Genomic DNA, 15,266 nt, shown 5'->3' with positions numbered 1-15,266 from the left:
GGCTGGCCTCTTCCACTATCTCTCCCACTAGCCTGTGGGCTTCTACACCAAGGCTGTGTCTATCCCCCCCCCCCACCGCCCCCCACCTCACCCCACTGCAGCCCTGGCTCCTCCTCCCTGAGGATGCAACTCCGTAGCTCCACCCAGACCTCAGCACACAATGAGGCTGTGTAGGGGCTGCCTAGCCCAGTCCCTTCACCTGTTTGGGTTGGCATAGGTCTCCCCACCGCAGGGAGGTGTAGGAGACTCACTAACCACAGAGTGCTGGCTGCCCAGGCCCCTCCTTCCCTCCGTGTTCCTGGGCAGGTGGAAGGGTGAGGGAGATCTGGTGCTTACACGAAACATGCTTACAGGAGGTAGAGGTACGCCAGGTCCCCACAGACTGAGATGGCTATTTGATGCCCATTCCAACCCATTAGCCTTTGCTGCCCCAGAGACTACATGCCTTGAAAATCCTGGTCACACACCATGAGTCTAGGAGTGTGCTGCCTTGTTCCTACTTCCCAACTGGCTGGGCCTTTGGCAGCTCCTTGGCCATGGGGTCTAGAACGTTGGCCTTGCAGATTCAGTCTGTGGTAGTGAGTGGTGGCAAAGGTTCCCCCCTTTAACCGGTGTGTGTTTATCTGACATTCATTTCCTCTCATCTCTATGTTCCCCTTGGATAAGGTGGAGGAGCAAGGGGGAGAGGAGGAGGAAAACCAGGGTAAGGAGGAGGAGGAGGATCAGAGGGAGGAGAGACTGGAGGAGTAGAGGGAGGAGAGACTGGAGGAGTGGAGGGGTAGGGAGAGAGGAGAAGGGGGAGAGGTTGGGTAGTGGAGGGGAACACTGGAAAGAAGGCTTCTTGGAGTCCCACTGAGGGACAGGAAGCAAAACTTTTTTTGGTTCAGGGTGTTAGGTCAACTAAAGACGCCGGAGTTGGACTCTCCACCCTGCTCCTGTGTGTGTATCTCCCTGGATGCTGTCTTTTCCTCCAGGAAGGATACCCCTACCTCATACCTTACCCGGTAGCAACATGGTTTCTAATAGAAGTCTCTCCCTCAACCCAAATCCCCTCCACCTAGTGCTGGGGAAATTGCAGGGCTGGGCCAGGGTTGGGGAGAATACTCTCTGGAAGGAGATTAGAAGTGTCTGTCAGGGGTGGGTGGAGCTGGGTGGGGCCCCAGGTTACTCATATCCTCGCTAGTCCTTAGAGAGGCAGATTTGGGGGAGCTCTCAGCCTCAAGAGTACGTCTTAGCATTGTCTTCTGAGCTTTTAAGCCCTGCTGTGGGGAGGGCGTTAATTTCTGCTTTGGTGGCAGGAAGGGTCAGGTGGGATTGGCTATCTAAGGTGCTACGTCCTTTCTGGGAGCAGTTGATACCAAGAACAGTGCAGGAGCCTCAGCGGGGGCTGTTGGGGCCTGTCTGGGAAGATAGGACGTGCCAGGCAGTCCCAGACACGACCACATTCCTCCCGACATGCCTGCAGGGGTCTATGGAGCTGAGGGGCAGGAAGTGGGTGTTCTGGGGATAGTTGAAGCTTGATATACAAACCTCTGAAGTAGAATTAGCTGGGTTCTTGGAGCTGTACCCTGATCCTCAGGGACTCAGGAGTCAGAAACCCTCTCGTCCACTTTGGCTATTATGCCCTTGGCTCAGTCCTGCCTTACTCCCAGGTGCCTGCCTTCCTCCTCCCCTTATGTGTCTTGGGTGAGCTCCATGGGAGATGAAGTGAGGGTGTTTGAGTCAGCCCTCTGCCTCTCAGCTCAGCTATCTTGGCATCTGGGGCTGGAAACAAACAAACAAACAAACAAACAAATGAACAGACAAACAAATCTCTCTAGGCTTGTTCCAGGCATGTGCCCTTACCTGCTTTGAGGTCAAAATAAGCTCCAACCCTCTGGACAGACTCTGTGCCACCCAAAGTTGACCCTCAGAGCTCTCTGCAGTAGAAACAATGGGTGGATGCTTTTTCCTCCCACTTTTCAGAAGAGCAAATTAGGACTCTGAGAAGAGCCTGACTCTGTGCTTCTCAGTGTCTCTGAGTCCTTTGGTGGCCTAATAGTTATTGTCACAGATCTGCGTGTAGGTGTGTGGTGGATATTAGGGTCTGTACCCAGGGCTCAGGGGCAGCTGCCTTGAGTCTGAGCCACCTGGCTAGCTGAGGATGTGACAGATAGCCAGTCCTTAGTAGGTAGCGCTGAGGGTGGCCACGCCAATGTACCTCCAGCTACGTGCCAGTCTCCTGCTCTGGTGGTCTTTTTCTACGTGTAATAAAGGACTCTCCCACCCATTTAATGGGAACTAACAGGTCAGCAGGTTTATGGTGTGGTAAGGCCCTACTTGTCATTCTAGCTGAGCCCAGAGCCCAGCGTGTGGGTTCCTAAGGGCTGTGGCTCCCAGGGCCTCATGGGAAAGTGTAGCCCGCAGGCCCACCCCTCCCCTGGTGAATCATGCCTGGCGGGACGAGAAAGCCCAAAACACTTCAAACAATGAGTTTCCAGTAAAATATGACAGACATGATGAGGCAGAGGGGAGGAGGGATCTGATCGGGAGTTGGCGCTGGCCTGGGAGTGATGAAAGCCAAGGGGAATGGAATACGCCAGGCCCGCCCCCTCCTCACCACTATAAAGCACTATCATCTTTTTCTAACACACCTGAGCAGCTCTCTCTTCTCTCTGCCGACTCACTCGCTCACTTGCTCACCTCTCTCAAAGCCATGGCCACTTGCAGCCGCCAGTTCACCTCCTCCAGCTCCATGAAGGGCTCCTGTGGTATCGGTGGTGGCTCTAGCCGCATGTCCTCCGTCCTGGCTGGAGGATCCTGCCGGGCTCCCAGCACCTATGGGGGCATGTCAGTTACCTCCTCTCGCTTCTCCTCTGGGGGAGCCTGTGGGATTGGAGGTGGCTATGGTGGGAGCTTCAGCAGCAGCAGTTTTGGTGGAGGACTTGGTAGTGGATTTGGTGGTCGATTTGATGGATTTGGTGGTGGTTTTAGTGCTGGTCTTGGTGGTGGTCTTGGTGGTGGTATTGGTGATGGGCTCCTGGTGGGCAGTGAGAAAGTGACCATGCAGAACCTCAATGACCGCCTGGCCACCTACCTGGACAAGGTGCGTGCCCTGGAAGAGGCCAACAGTGAACTGGAGGTGAAGATCCGGGACTGGTACCAGAGGCAGCGGCCCACTGAGATCAAAGACTACAGCCCCTACTTCAAGACCATCGAGGACCTGAAGAGCAAGGTGGGTCAAATGGACAACAGGACTTGCCATTCCAGTTTCCTCCAAGGCTTCAGATCATCAGTAGACTCCTAGAAAGACAGTCTCTAGTCCCCAGTGTCTCTCTCTGAGACCCTCCCTGGCCATCCCCCATAGAGCTGGTCAGTGAGAAGACGGTGCTGCTCCCTGGCTTTCTTTACTCCATGCTTTTATGTGCTCCAGTCCTTAGCCCACGTGAGACCAATGGTTCCTGCCCTTAGCATTTTGCAGAGGAGGAAGTTGAAGGTTGAGAGGTGCTGTGTCTTGCTAAAGATCAAGAGAGGGGGTGGTGCAGAACTGAGGTTAGAGCACAGGTGGCTCACCCTCTGCTACAGGGGGCAGTTACCTCTTTAGCAGAAGGGAGGAGTGAGCCTGTAACGGGACCCACTGAGCTAGACACCCAAACCGCTCATTAGCTTGTTAGTCTGGGCTGAGGCTGCCTCCGCCCTTGAACCTTGGCACCAGATAGCCTCTCCCTATAGCCAGGCAGACGTAGAAAAACCCACACCCACAACTATCAAGACCCGTATATTTTTACTACAAACCAGAGGGAGCCTGGCAGAGTTGTATTTCCAGAGCTCCTCTTCTTCCTCCCGTTAAATCTGCTTGGCTCTTGTGCCTCACATAAGTTATGGAAATTAGACGGGTCCCTGGCCGGAATTCCAGTCAGCTTCAGAGATCCTTCTGTCATTTTTTTTCTTCTTCTTCTCTAGTTTCCTCTTTTCTAATCCCCTGGGCAAGTTGGGTTTTGTCTCTTGGGAAAGTCCCACCCTTGGTCCATGCCCCATGGGCTTAGAAAGGAATGCGTGTGTCTGCAGATGGCTGATAAGGCTGTTCTGTACTGAGAGGAGGATCCAGAAGATGAAAGCTATGTAGGGATCCTTAGGGGGACATTAAAATGCCAAGCCCCATTTTAGGATTATAGGTGAGTGGTAGTAATAAGATCTGAATTCTGGGGCTTTTGAGCCTGGGGCCAGACCTTTGCAGTTTTTCTGTTGAGCAGGATTCAAGTCCTGGGTTGAAACTGACTGTGTGGGGTTGCCTCTCAGGCTGCTGTGGTAAACAAAGGCTCAGGAGATGAGAAGAACAGGATTCAAGCAAGAGCAAGAGAGAAGGGCCAGTGCAGGCTGCAGTGACATCTGCCTACACATATTTGTTTAACCGAAGACCCATGGCTTTTCTGTTCTACAGATCCTGGCAGCCACTGTGGACAATGCCAATGTCCTCCTGCAGATCGACAATGCCCGCCTGGCTGCTGATGACTTCCGGACCAAGTGAGTTTGTGGTGTAGGGCGGGGCATCTTGGATCGGTGTTTTCTAACCAAGGTTGCTTTGTGCTGGGAGAACCCCCTGAGGTGCTTGTAAAAATATAACACTCTGGGGCTCCACCCTTGGAGCTGGGTTCAGTTATTTGTAACCAGTTACCTAGGAGATTGTGATCCACAGCCAGGTGTGAAATCTGTCACATGCTCCAGCTTCCCCTAACTGTCCCCTAACTGCAGTAGGCTGTCATATATGGAGGCCTTGGGCCTTATTGGCTGGCTGAAGCTGGAAGTGCCTCTTTCAGGCACATGACTAAGGGTGAATTTCCTTATTCTCTGGACCCTAGGAATGTTCAGACTTAAGCAACCAATGGGCACAGTCTCTCCACAACACCCCGGGTGCCAACTCTGGGAATTATGCATAAAGGAAGAGAACAAAGCTTTCAGTGTGGCTGGGATGGATAGCTCATTCCTTTTCTCTTGAATCATTCCAGGTTTGAGACGGAGCAGAGCCTGCGCATGAGCGTGGAGGCCGACATCAATGGCCTGCGCAGGGTGCTAGATGAGCTGACCCTGGCCAGAGCCGACCTGGAGATGCAGATTGAGAGCCTCAAGGAGGAGCTGGCCTACCTGAAAAAGAACCATGAGGAGGTAAGAGCTAAGTGGAAAAGCCAGCTTAAGAGGGTGGATGGATGGAGAGAAGCACTGGAGTAGCAGATGGTGTTCGGGGTGGAATCACCTCTTGCTGGAAAGCCCTGTGAGCCACGTGGCTCTTGATGATGGGACCTTTTTTTGTCTCTGCAGGAAATGGCCTCCATGAGAGGCCAGGTGGGTGGAGACGTCAATGTGGAGATGGACGCCGTCCCTGGTGTGGACCTGAGCCGCATCCTGAATGAGATGCGGGATCAGTACGAGAAGATGGCAGAGAAGAACCGCAAGGATGCTGAGGAATGGTTCTTCAGCAAGGTGGGTGCCCTTTGGAGAGGAAAGAATACAGAGTACCCGCCTTCCAGGGCTTTCTAGTGTGAACCGTTCTCTCTTGTTCACAGACAGAGGAGCTGAACCGCGAGGTGGCCACCAACAGCGAGCTGGTGCAGAGTGGCAAGAGTGAGATCTCCGAGCTCCGGCGCACCATGCAGAACCTGGAGATCGAGCTGCAGTCCCAGCTCAGCATGGTACGGATGCTTTTGCACATAAAGGTCGGCCTTGGACTTACCGCAAGGGCATGGCCATTCTCAGTGATTCCTTGGCTTATTTCTCTCCTTCACAGAAAGCATCCCTGGAGAATAACCTGGAGGAGACCAAAGGCCGTTACTGCATGCAGCTGGCCCAGATCCAGGAGATGATCGGCAGTGTGGAGGAGCAGCTGGCTCAGCTGCGCTGCGAGATGGAGCAGCAGAACCAGGAGTACAAAATCCTGCTGGATGTGAAGACAAGGCTGGAGCAGGAGATCGCCACCTACCGCCGTCTGCTGGAGGGAGAGGACGCCCAGTGAGTGCCTGGCTTACCCTTTAGTTCATGCCCCTTCCTCTCACAATCGTCCCCCATATGTCTAACGGTCCTGATATTTCTGTTTTTGCAGCCTTTCATCTTCCCAATTCTCCTCATCCTCTCAATTCTCCTCTGGCTCTCAGTCATCCAGAGATGGTAAGACTCTCTCCTCCACCTCAAACCTGGGCCTGGAATAATTCAGATCTTTCAGCAGATTGACAACCTATATTAGAACTTTCTTGGGGATTAAGCTAAGTGTTTTACTCAGTATTTTCTATGAGTCCCTTCAGAAAAAAAAAACAAAAACAAAAAACAAAACAACAAAAACAAACAAACAAACAAACAAAACCAACCAACCAACCACTTTCTAACGTTCTTCAGAGCTAGGACTGCTCACCTTAATCTTGTTCCTCCAATGGGTGTTTGGGTAGATTTGGGTGACGGAAATCAGCACCACGGAGAGCACCCTACATCACTCCTCTCCTTGGAGGTGTTTGGGTTTGTTGGACCTTCTAATGCGTTTGGTTCTAGTTGGACAGCACCAGTTGAGTGCTCCAGTCTGAGAACACAGACTGGACGTGAGGCAGCAGGGAGTGAGGTGGTAAATGGGACAGAGGAGGAGCAGCGGGAGACAGCCTATTCCTCAGCATCTTGGCTTCTTTCTCTCATTTAGAACTCTCCATCTGTCCACCTCACTAATGCCTCTTATCTCACCTTCTCCAGTGACCTCCACCAACCGTCAGATCCGCACCAAGGTCATGGATGTGCACGATGGCAAGGTGGTCTCCACCCACGAGCAGGTCCTGCGCACCAAGAACTAAGGCTGCTACATGCTGCTCAGGCTTACGAGGCTCCTGTGTGGACGCAGATACTGCTGGAAGAGCCCCTGTATTGTACCTATAGGCTTCACTCTTTACTTGACCCTTGTCCTTCCTGGCAAGCAATAAAGCTTCTTTTTCTGAGTTGCACAATCGCTGCCTCCCTGGTCATTGTCAAGAGTGGGGGTGGGAGGAATGTGCGAAGTGTTGCTTTGGAGCACAGAAGAGCACCTGGCTCTGGCCTCTGGGACTGGGAGAAAGGGCCCTGGGGGCGGGCTTGGCTCAGGTCCCAGGTTGGGTTTCACCACCTCAGAAGCTATAGGTAACTGTGTGCACCAGGTCATGGGATCTTTTAGGACAGAGGCATAGCTCCTCATTTATTTGTTTGTCCATACATTCACCAGATATGGAGTGCCTTTAGGTGCCAGGCAGTGTGCTAGATGAAGGATTCTTTTAAAAAATATTATTATTGCTGTTGTTGTTGTGTGTGCATGATATATGTGTGGGTGCATGTGTATGTGGAGACCAGAGGACAACTTTGCAGTTGGTTCTCTTCTTCCACTGTGGGTTTGGGGTATTGAATTCAGGTTATCAGGTCTGAGTAGCGCTTCTACCTGCTGAGCCATCTCACTGGCCTTAGGTTAAGGATTCCTCACGATTTTGTGATCCTTTAAGATGACTCTGAATTGGAACGTATACATTTTCTCTATGTATCCCATCTCTAGATAAGTAGGAAACTTTGTGTGCAATGTTATGGGGTTCACTAGTCCCCTAATACTCTGTGCACCCCAAGTACTAACACATACTCTGTTGGTGTCATATCTTCCTGAGATGGACTGTCTAGAATTGAGTCTATTCTTTAAAGATTTATTTATTTATTTTATGTATATGAGTACACTGTTGCTCTCTCTCTTCAGACACACTAGAAGAGGGCATCGGATCTCATTACAGATGGTTGTGAGCCACCATATAGGTGCTGGGAATTGAACTCAGGACCTCTGGAAGAACAGTCAGTGCTCATAACCACTGAGCCATCGCTCCAGCCTTGCTTAGTCTATACTTAGTCAATTTAGAGCAGTGGTTTTCAACCTTCCTAATGCTGGGACCCTTTAATACTGTCCTTCATGCTGTGGTGACCCCCAATCATAAAAATATTTTCACTGCTACTTCATAACTGTACTTTTGACACTGCTGTGAATTGTATTGTTTCCTGATGGCCTTAGGTGGCCCCTGTGAAAGAGTTATTGGACCCCAAAGTGGTTGCAACTTCCACATTGAGAACCACTGATTCAGAGGGTATTGATGACCCCCTCTAAGCCCCAGTTTCCATACCACTGATTCAGAGGGTATTGATGACCCTCTCTAAGCCCCAGTTTCCATACTACTGATTCAGAGGGTATTGATGACCCCCTCTAAGCCCCAGTTTCCATATCTGTAAAATGGGGATGATAATGGTCCTTTCTCCTGGTCTTTTGGATGTTGACTGGATGCACAGTCTGTAAGAACATTGTCCAGCATAGTCCCTGGAGCATGCAGGCTCAAGGCAAGGTTGTGTTAGCAATGCTGGGTACCATTCAATGTAAGGGCATTCTAGAGGCTTCTAGAATAGGCTAAATGATTTCTAACCTTGGCCCTGCTCTGTATTAGTGACCTTGGAGATCTTAGCTCTCAGTTTTCTCATGCGTACACTAAAGATGATGTAACCTGTGTCTTGTGGTTGATATACAAATCTAATGAGTAAGTTGCACCTTAAGATCCAGGCTGACTTCTGAGCCTGGTGGGCCATAGATGTAAGCCAGAGCTAGGGAGGTGGATCCAGGAAGACTGTTGTGAGTTTCTCACTAGTGAGGAGGGCATAGGAGCCTCTGCTTGGAGGAGGAGTGGCTTTTGCTTTGGCTTGTGGTTGACTCAGGCGTAGGAAGGGGAGGAGATTTATCTGGGTGCATGGCAGAGATGCCAGGGCTGGGGAGGGCTCACTGCCCCCTGGGTTAACAAAGAGTTGAGTAGCTTTGTTTCAGTTCCAATAGCTTGTTCATTTGGCTGGGTGGTGGAAACTGCTAGGTAGAGTTGAATGTGGGCGAATGAAGAAAGACAATTTGGATGTGGAGGCTAAAACCTTGGACCTGAGAATCCTGTGTGTCAGTCCTGGGTTCCCATTTTCACCAGCCTTGGAGAACTGGGACAGGATAGAGAACGCACATTCCTCTTTTCTAAGGCGGAGGAGTAATACCTTCGCTGTACAACGCTGATTCCTTGAATGATCTCATGGAACCAATGGACTTAGCATCAAGCTTGGTGTATAGTGCCCACCAGGGCAATAAGCTTCCTGTCAAGTGTGACATAGAATATAGGGGCTGGATCACACTTGAGGGGGTCATCTGGATGGACTGAGAGCAAAACGCAGCTACACTCAGTATGAAAATAGACGCCCAGAATGCTGCCGATTGCTTGTGGATCTCCCAGCATTACCCTACCTGGGACATTTGAGTTTCTCTTCCAAGGGAACCGGCTTTGGAGGATTCTGAGCACACATGAGTTCCTTAGCATTAGTGTGGAGGGAGAACACCCTCTGTCCTTGCTTGGATGGCTGCCACTGCTGTTGGGAAGAATACAGGGAAAAGGTAGACTTGCTGGAGGTCACTTGGCTGTAAGCAAGCTCAGAATGGGGGGGGGTGTGCAGAGTTGGGTGTTAAGCCGTGGGCTTGGATTCCAGCAGCCCGAGAAACAAAGGGCAGATATCACAGCAGTTCTGGGGTCTTGCATGGACAACCTCCTCTCCTGATTTTCACCACCACATTCAGCGGGAAAGGTAGAGTCAACAACTGGTTTCTACTAGTGACTAGTTCTCTTATTCACAGTGCTTATTCTGAAGACCTGGGCTCTGCCCCCACCATTGAAACAGATCAGAAAAGTGACTCGATAGCACCGCCTGGTGGAAGAAAGAGAGGTTGCCTCTCAGAGTTTTGGGGCTAGCCAAATGAGGGCTGTGGCTTCACACCCCTTGAATGTAATTTGGGAGGAGCTACCTTCTCTGCCTACTCTGAATACAGAATGGGGCTGTTCTAGGTGGATGGAGATCATCTCTCCAGTGCTCTCCTCTTCTAAGGGAGAACATTCTGCTCCAAGTCTTAGAGTTTGAACCTTGATACATCCAGCCTTCACATTCCTTGAGGGAGGGACTATGTGCCCTCAACAGCATTCACTTTGACACAAGCTCTTGATCGTAAAGGGGTGGTGGTGGTGGTAAGTGCACTAGAAGGATGTCCTAGTCATAAGCGTGATACTTGACACTGAAGTCATTCAGATGGACCAAGAGGAAGGGCAGAAGCATGCCCACTGTCACCGAGACTCAGGATAATGTATGATGGCGTGCTGGGGCTCAGCCCAGCAGTTATTCAGTAGCTTATCTAAGTCTCACATGAAGTTGTACTTCAGCCATGCTGGTTATCTGATTGGTGACCACTTTTCTGTTTCTACACCAGGATATCTGGTCCCTCTCTCAGGGGGAGTGTCATCTATTCTTCTTGCTTGCTCACTCTTGATCATCCCTCACTCAGGTGTGGTGGCTCTCAAGGGATGGTTCCCAATCCCTCCAACCACTCACAGGCTTCACTCTATGCTCCCAATAGCATTTATTTCACTTTTGAGTTTTATGTTTGCTGAGAGAGAGTCTGCTTTGTCCTATAGATGCTCAAGGAGACAGGGCTTGCTTATCATTGGTGTGTGTGTGTGTGTGTGTGTGTGTGTATGTGTGGTACATGTGTTCACATGTATGTGCACACGTGTGAAGTCCCACTTGCATGTGGATACAGAGGTCAAGGTTGAGTTTCTTCTTCAGTTGCTCTCCACTTACTTTTAAAACTTCTTTCAAGTCTCACCTATTTGGCTAGACTGGCCAGGAATCCTCTTGCCTCTGCTTCCCCAACAGTAGGAATATAGAAGTGCACTGCCAAAGCTGGCTTTCTGCATGGGAGCTGAACTCAGGTTCTTATGCTTGTAGGGCAGACGCTTTACTGACATTTTACCCTCAATCTCAGTCCAATGTGTAGAACACAGTAGATGCTCAGGGAAAGATACACTCAAAAGTTACCATGGGGAAGCTGGTTCTGGGATGAGAGGAAGTAGTATTTCTCGAATAGATGGAAGACTCAGGTTTTAGGCTCAGGGCACCTTGGTCTGGTGGGATCTGGGTAGGTGGGGTGGTGGCAGGTGACTATTCAGCAAGAAAGAGTCACCGTTGAAAGACACATGTAGGCACCTCCAGAGATGCACCAACCCAAAGTGCCCATGTGCATAGGTGGCTAGGTGGCTCATGAAGGGGTGGGCCCCTGAGCCAGGAGAGGAGCCTATGAGTCATGTTTGGGTTCCTTCAGCCAGCATCCAGCCTCACGATGACTCAGCACTTTCTGGCCCAACTTGAGCTCAAGAAAATGCAGTGGTGGGAAAAAGTGGGGCCAGAAAGCTCAGGCGGGGATGCAGGCAGGCAGGAGGCTTTTATAGTCAGAACCAGGCTGGCCTTGTCTCCTCTTAAGTTCTCATACAACTTAGTAGGGGCCCCTACCTCTGACACCTTGAGGTAGAACTCACTCAGGATTCCCCTCTCTGATGCAGAGGATCTGGTCCCTCTCTCAGGGGGAGTGTCATCTATTCTTCTTGCTTGCTCACTCTTGATCATCCCTCACTCAGGTGTGGTGGCTCTCAAGGGATGGTTCCCNATCCCTCCAACCACTCACAGGCTTCACTCTATGCTCCCAATAGCATTTATTTCACTTTTGAGTTTTATGTTTGCTGAGAGAGAGTCTGCTTTGTCCTATAGATGCTCTCTGTCCTATAGATGGTCTCTGAATCCCTTCTGTTCAGCTCCGTCAGTGCTCTGAGGGCTGGGACTGGTCTTGGGAGACTGGCATGGGGGCCCAGTTGACTAAAGGGATGAATTAATAGTCAGCAAGAGGGTTAAATCTGGGTCACCGAGATGGCCCAAGAGTAAGGGGAAAAAAGCATACTTAGTATCACTCACAGTCAGGATAATATCCCAAGATGTGCTAGCATTTCCACGGACGATAGAGACAGGATTTGTTTTTACAGGGACTTGAGGCAGGGTATCCTGAACTACAGGAGAACTATTCCTCATTCATTGCCAGGAGGAGTGGGAAGTAGGGCTTGGAGGAAAGACCTGGAACCCTGAGAGGGTAAATGAATGACCCACGCCACTCAGCCAGGAAGAGGTCTCTTATTCAATCTAGGACAGTCAGCTTCCTCATCTACGGCACTGCCTGTCCCATGCCAGACAGAGCTGGGAGAAGGGAGAAAGAAGATGGTACAAAACTGTAGCTCCAATTCACATGTGGCTCATGGTACCCAGAGTGGTTGGGTCCTCTTTGGGTTGGAAGGAGATCCAGATGTGGAGAAGGGAAGAAGAACCAGGAGGAGAAGGGATGCGATGGAATGGAAGGTAGAGGTAGAGGTAGAGAGAAGGGTAGATGGGGTGGGGGAATAGGCAGTGGGAAGAGGGAGAATAGGACGAATAGGTAATGGCAGGAGGGGGAGGGAAGAAGATGCATACAGATGGACAGGTGGGCTTTCACAATGGGACTCCTCCATCTTGCACGATGTTTATGTTCCTGGCAACTCCACATACAAGGACTTTCTATGGGGAAACTGAGGTCAAAGCCACAAGGATAGGGAGTGTGAGATAGATGGTGGCCCAGGCTTGCCTCATTGGCAAGATACTGTTGTTTCCACTGCACTGTCCCAGAGGCTCAGTGGGGAGGACTCCATCTCAGAGGTAGTGGAATTGGAGCCACATGCAGAGCTGATCCAGACACAGGGGTAAGGCCTGCTTTGAACTCTGATGGGAAGGTTTGCTTAGGGATTTGTGGATCCAGGCAGAGGATGGCCCAGATAGGTGTAACCTTCAGGAAGAGCAAGCAGATGCCTATAATCCTAGAACTTTGATGTCTGAAGCAGGAGAATCATGAACTAAAGGTCAGCTACAAGAGTTACACCCCCACAACAAAACAAAATCAAATTAAGCCAAGCCACCCTGAGCTAAGTCATGTCAAACTAAATCTAAAAGAATGCACTCATTAAAAAACAGGGTCCCAGCATCTCCCTGAAGCTGCCTATCCAACTTTGCCTAGCCCATCCTCCACCTAGCTCAAGCCCTGGGACTTGGGGTTTCCATTCCAACCCAGACTGGTGATGTCAATGTGCCCACGGCAAAGCTGGGAGAAAAGACATCAGATTGGGTCCGGGCCTAGGATCACACTGAGACCAGGTCCTGGGTGTTTCTTGTAGAGACAGGCAGGGATGTAGACGGAGATTTAGAACCACTGAGAAGCAAGGAGAGTGATCAGACTCTCCTTGAGCCTTGAACTGATGGTGTCCTGTGTGTTAGGCTTGCAGAAATGCTGTTAACATTTAGCTCTACCTACTTAATTGTCTATTTTAATTAACATGTGCCGCACCATCTATTTAAATATTTACCTTACTCATTTTGGTAAACTAGCTCACCGTTCATCCCAACAGGCATTATTTGTAGAGGGAATCCTACATTACTACAGGAAAAAGAGGAAAGGAAAAATCAGTTGTCACTCATAGAAGCCAATGAAACAGACATGTCTAAATAGATGTTTCTTTCTGAAGGATCTGAGTCCAAGGTGGGCTTAGTTTTGTTGGCTAGGATGATTGACAGGTGGGGAGGTTGCTAAGGACTGAATAGGATGATTGACAGGTGGGGAGGCTGCTAAGGACTGGCTGAGATGACTGACAGTTGTGGAGGCTGCTAAGAACTGGTTGGGATGATTGACAGCTATAGAGGCTGCTAAGGAGATGGAGGTTTCTTTCCTTAAGAGTCAGGAGACTGAAAAAAAATAGAAAGGAAATGCTTTTCTTACTGTGCAATTAGTATTTTTGTTGATGTTTTGACAGGATCTTGCTATGTATCCCAGGCTGGTCTCCAACTTGTAATTCTACTGCTGTAGGTCCTGTACTGCTCCAGCACTGTTCTTGAGCATAGTCTCCATGCATCTCCCACACACTACTCTTTATAACACCTACCACCCGGAGACCCTCTTTCACACCCTTGCTAGGAAGAGACTTGTACCCCTCAGCCACACCTCCAACGCTTCAGGCCCTTCTCTACCCTTGTGGCCTTTCTCCCTACCTCAGTTCTCTTCTAGCCCCAAGCATCTGTCTGAAATGGCTTTCTCTTTCATTCTTATTGTGATCTTACTTGGACCAGGCATGGGGTCTAGGCCCTGGGGCATGTGCAAGATAAACAGGGACAGGCTTAGAGGAGTCATTGTTGAAGACAGTGAGGGAAAGAGTCCTTTCTTCAGTGGGGGTGGTGCAACTGGTGGTAGAGGCCCTAAGACGCAGGATAAGAGGTCAAAACTGGACAAAGGACAAGTGGAAATTCAGTAGGGGAGCATTCAGGAAGAGAAGGTGCACAGGTTTGCCAATAGTGAGTAGGATAGAGATTTATATAAAGGGACATTTCAGTGGGAGGGGACTGCAGGAATTTGAGGGTTGTTTAGGGAACATTATGTGTGTGTGTGTATCACATATATCAAAGATATATAATATATATCACACACATATATATCATATGTATCACCGATAACACATCATATATAACATAACACACATATATCATACATATCACATACATATATCATTTATATGACATGTATTACATATATCATATAACATATCATATTTAACACATTACATATATACATCATATATATCACACATATATCATATATAACATATATCATATTTAACACATCACACATATACATATATATCACACACATATCATATATAACATATATACCACATATATGTGGCATATATATCACATATACCATATATACACATACACACACACACACACACACGAGAACAGAGCAGTCAGAGCAGAGACATAATTAGACGGGTCATCTCAGGGATAGCTCAAGAGGTCAGTGGGTATAAAGACACTACACAAACCTGGAGACCTGGGTCCTCAGATCCTCAGAACTGGAGTGAATGTGAGAGAAGAACACCTTCTCTGTAAAGTCACCTCCTGTCTTTACTTGTGTGCTGTGGCAGGTGTACCCTCATCGTGAACATGTGCACTCACTCACCAATTAATTAATTAATGATTTAAAAATTTAAAACAAGGTCAAGGGGTATAGGAGGGACAAGGAGAGCTATTAGAAGCTGACATCCCAGAGCCAAGGGAGGGCAGTGGAGTTGGGGGACTTAAGTAGTTGAGTGATAAGAAACATTCTTGTCTTTCTTGAGCCTCTTTCATGCCTCTTTTCTTGGGATGGGCAAACTGGCTTTATTTTATTTTATTTTATTTTATCTATTTTTTGGTTGAGGAGAGGACAGAGGCACAGCATGAGAAAGCAAGTAGTCACACAGCCAGGGAGCACAGACTCTTGATTGTGCCCAGGTGATCTGGCAGCAGAGCCC

General features: G+C 49.4%; 1 protein-coding gene across 2 annotated transcripts; it reads left to right on the top strand.

Moving 5' to 3' along the window:
* The first annotated feature begins 2,646 nt into the window (after positions 1–2,646).
* Positions 2,647–6,953, top strand: Krt14 (keratin 14). Of its 2 annotated transcripts, XM_021175370.1 has the most exons (8): positions 2,647–3,214; positions 4,421–4,503; positions 4,986–5,142; positions 5,296–5,457; positions 5,541–5,666; positions 5,762–5,982; positions 6,074–6,138; positions 6,706–6,953. In XM_021175370.1, the coding sequence occupies exons 1-8, from the start codon at positions 2,696–2,698 to the stop codon at positions 6,801–6,803; spliced, it is 1,431 nt and encodes a 476-aa protein (XP_021031029.1). In that variant the 5' UTR covers positions 2,647–2,695; the 3' UTR covers positions 6,804–6,953. The 2 variants fall into 2 exon arrangements, with proteins under 2 accessions (XP_021031029.1, XP_021031030.1); XM_021175371.1 differs by lacking the exon at positions 5,296–5,457 and having other exon boundaries at positions 5,562–5,666.
* The last annotated feature ends 8,313 nt before the right edge of the window (positions 6,954–15,266 follow it).

This window comes from Mus caroli, chromosome 11 (genome assembly GCF_900094665.2).
Source record: "Mus caroli chromosome 11, CAROLI_EIJ_v1.1, whole genome shotgun sequence".
Taxonomy (NCBI): Eukaryota; Metazoa; Chordata; class Mammalia; order Rodentia; family Muridae; genus Mus; species Mus caroli.
Note: the sequence above shows the minus strand (reverse complement) of the source record. Positions and strands in the feature narration are given on the sequence as shown.

Coding starts and splice junctions, on each gene's coding strand:
- Krt14 (XM_021175370.1), top strand. CDS start 2,696: ATGGCCACTTGCAGCCGCCAGTTCACCTCCTCCAGCTCCATGAAGGGC. Junction 5,458..5,540: donor AGGAATGGTTCTTCAGCAAG/GTGGGTGCCCTT, acceptor TCTTGTTCACAG/ACAGAGGAGCTGAACCGCGA. Junction 6,139..6,705: donor CTCTCAGTCATCCAGAGATG/GTAAGACTCTCT, acceptor CACCTTCTCCAG/TGACCTCCACCAACCGTCAG.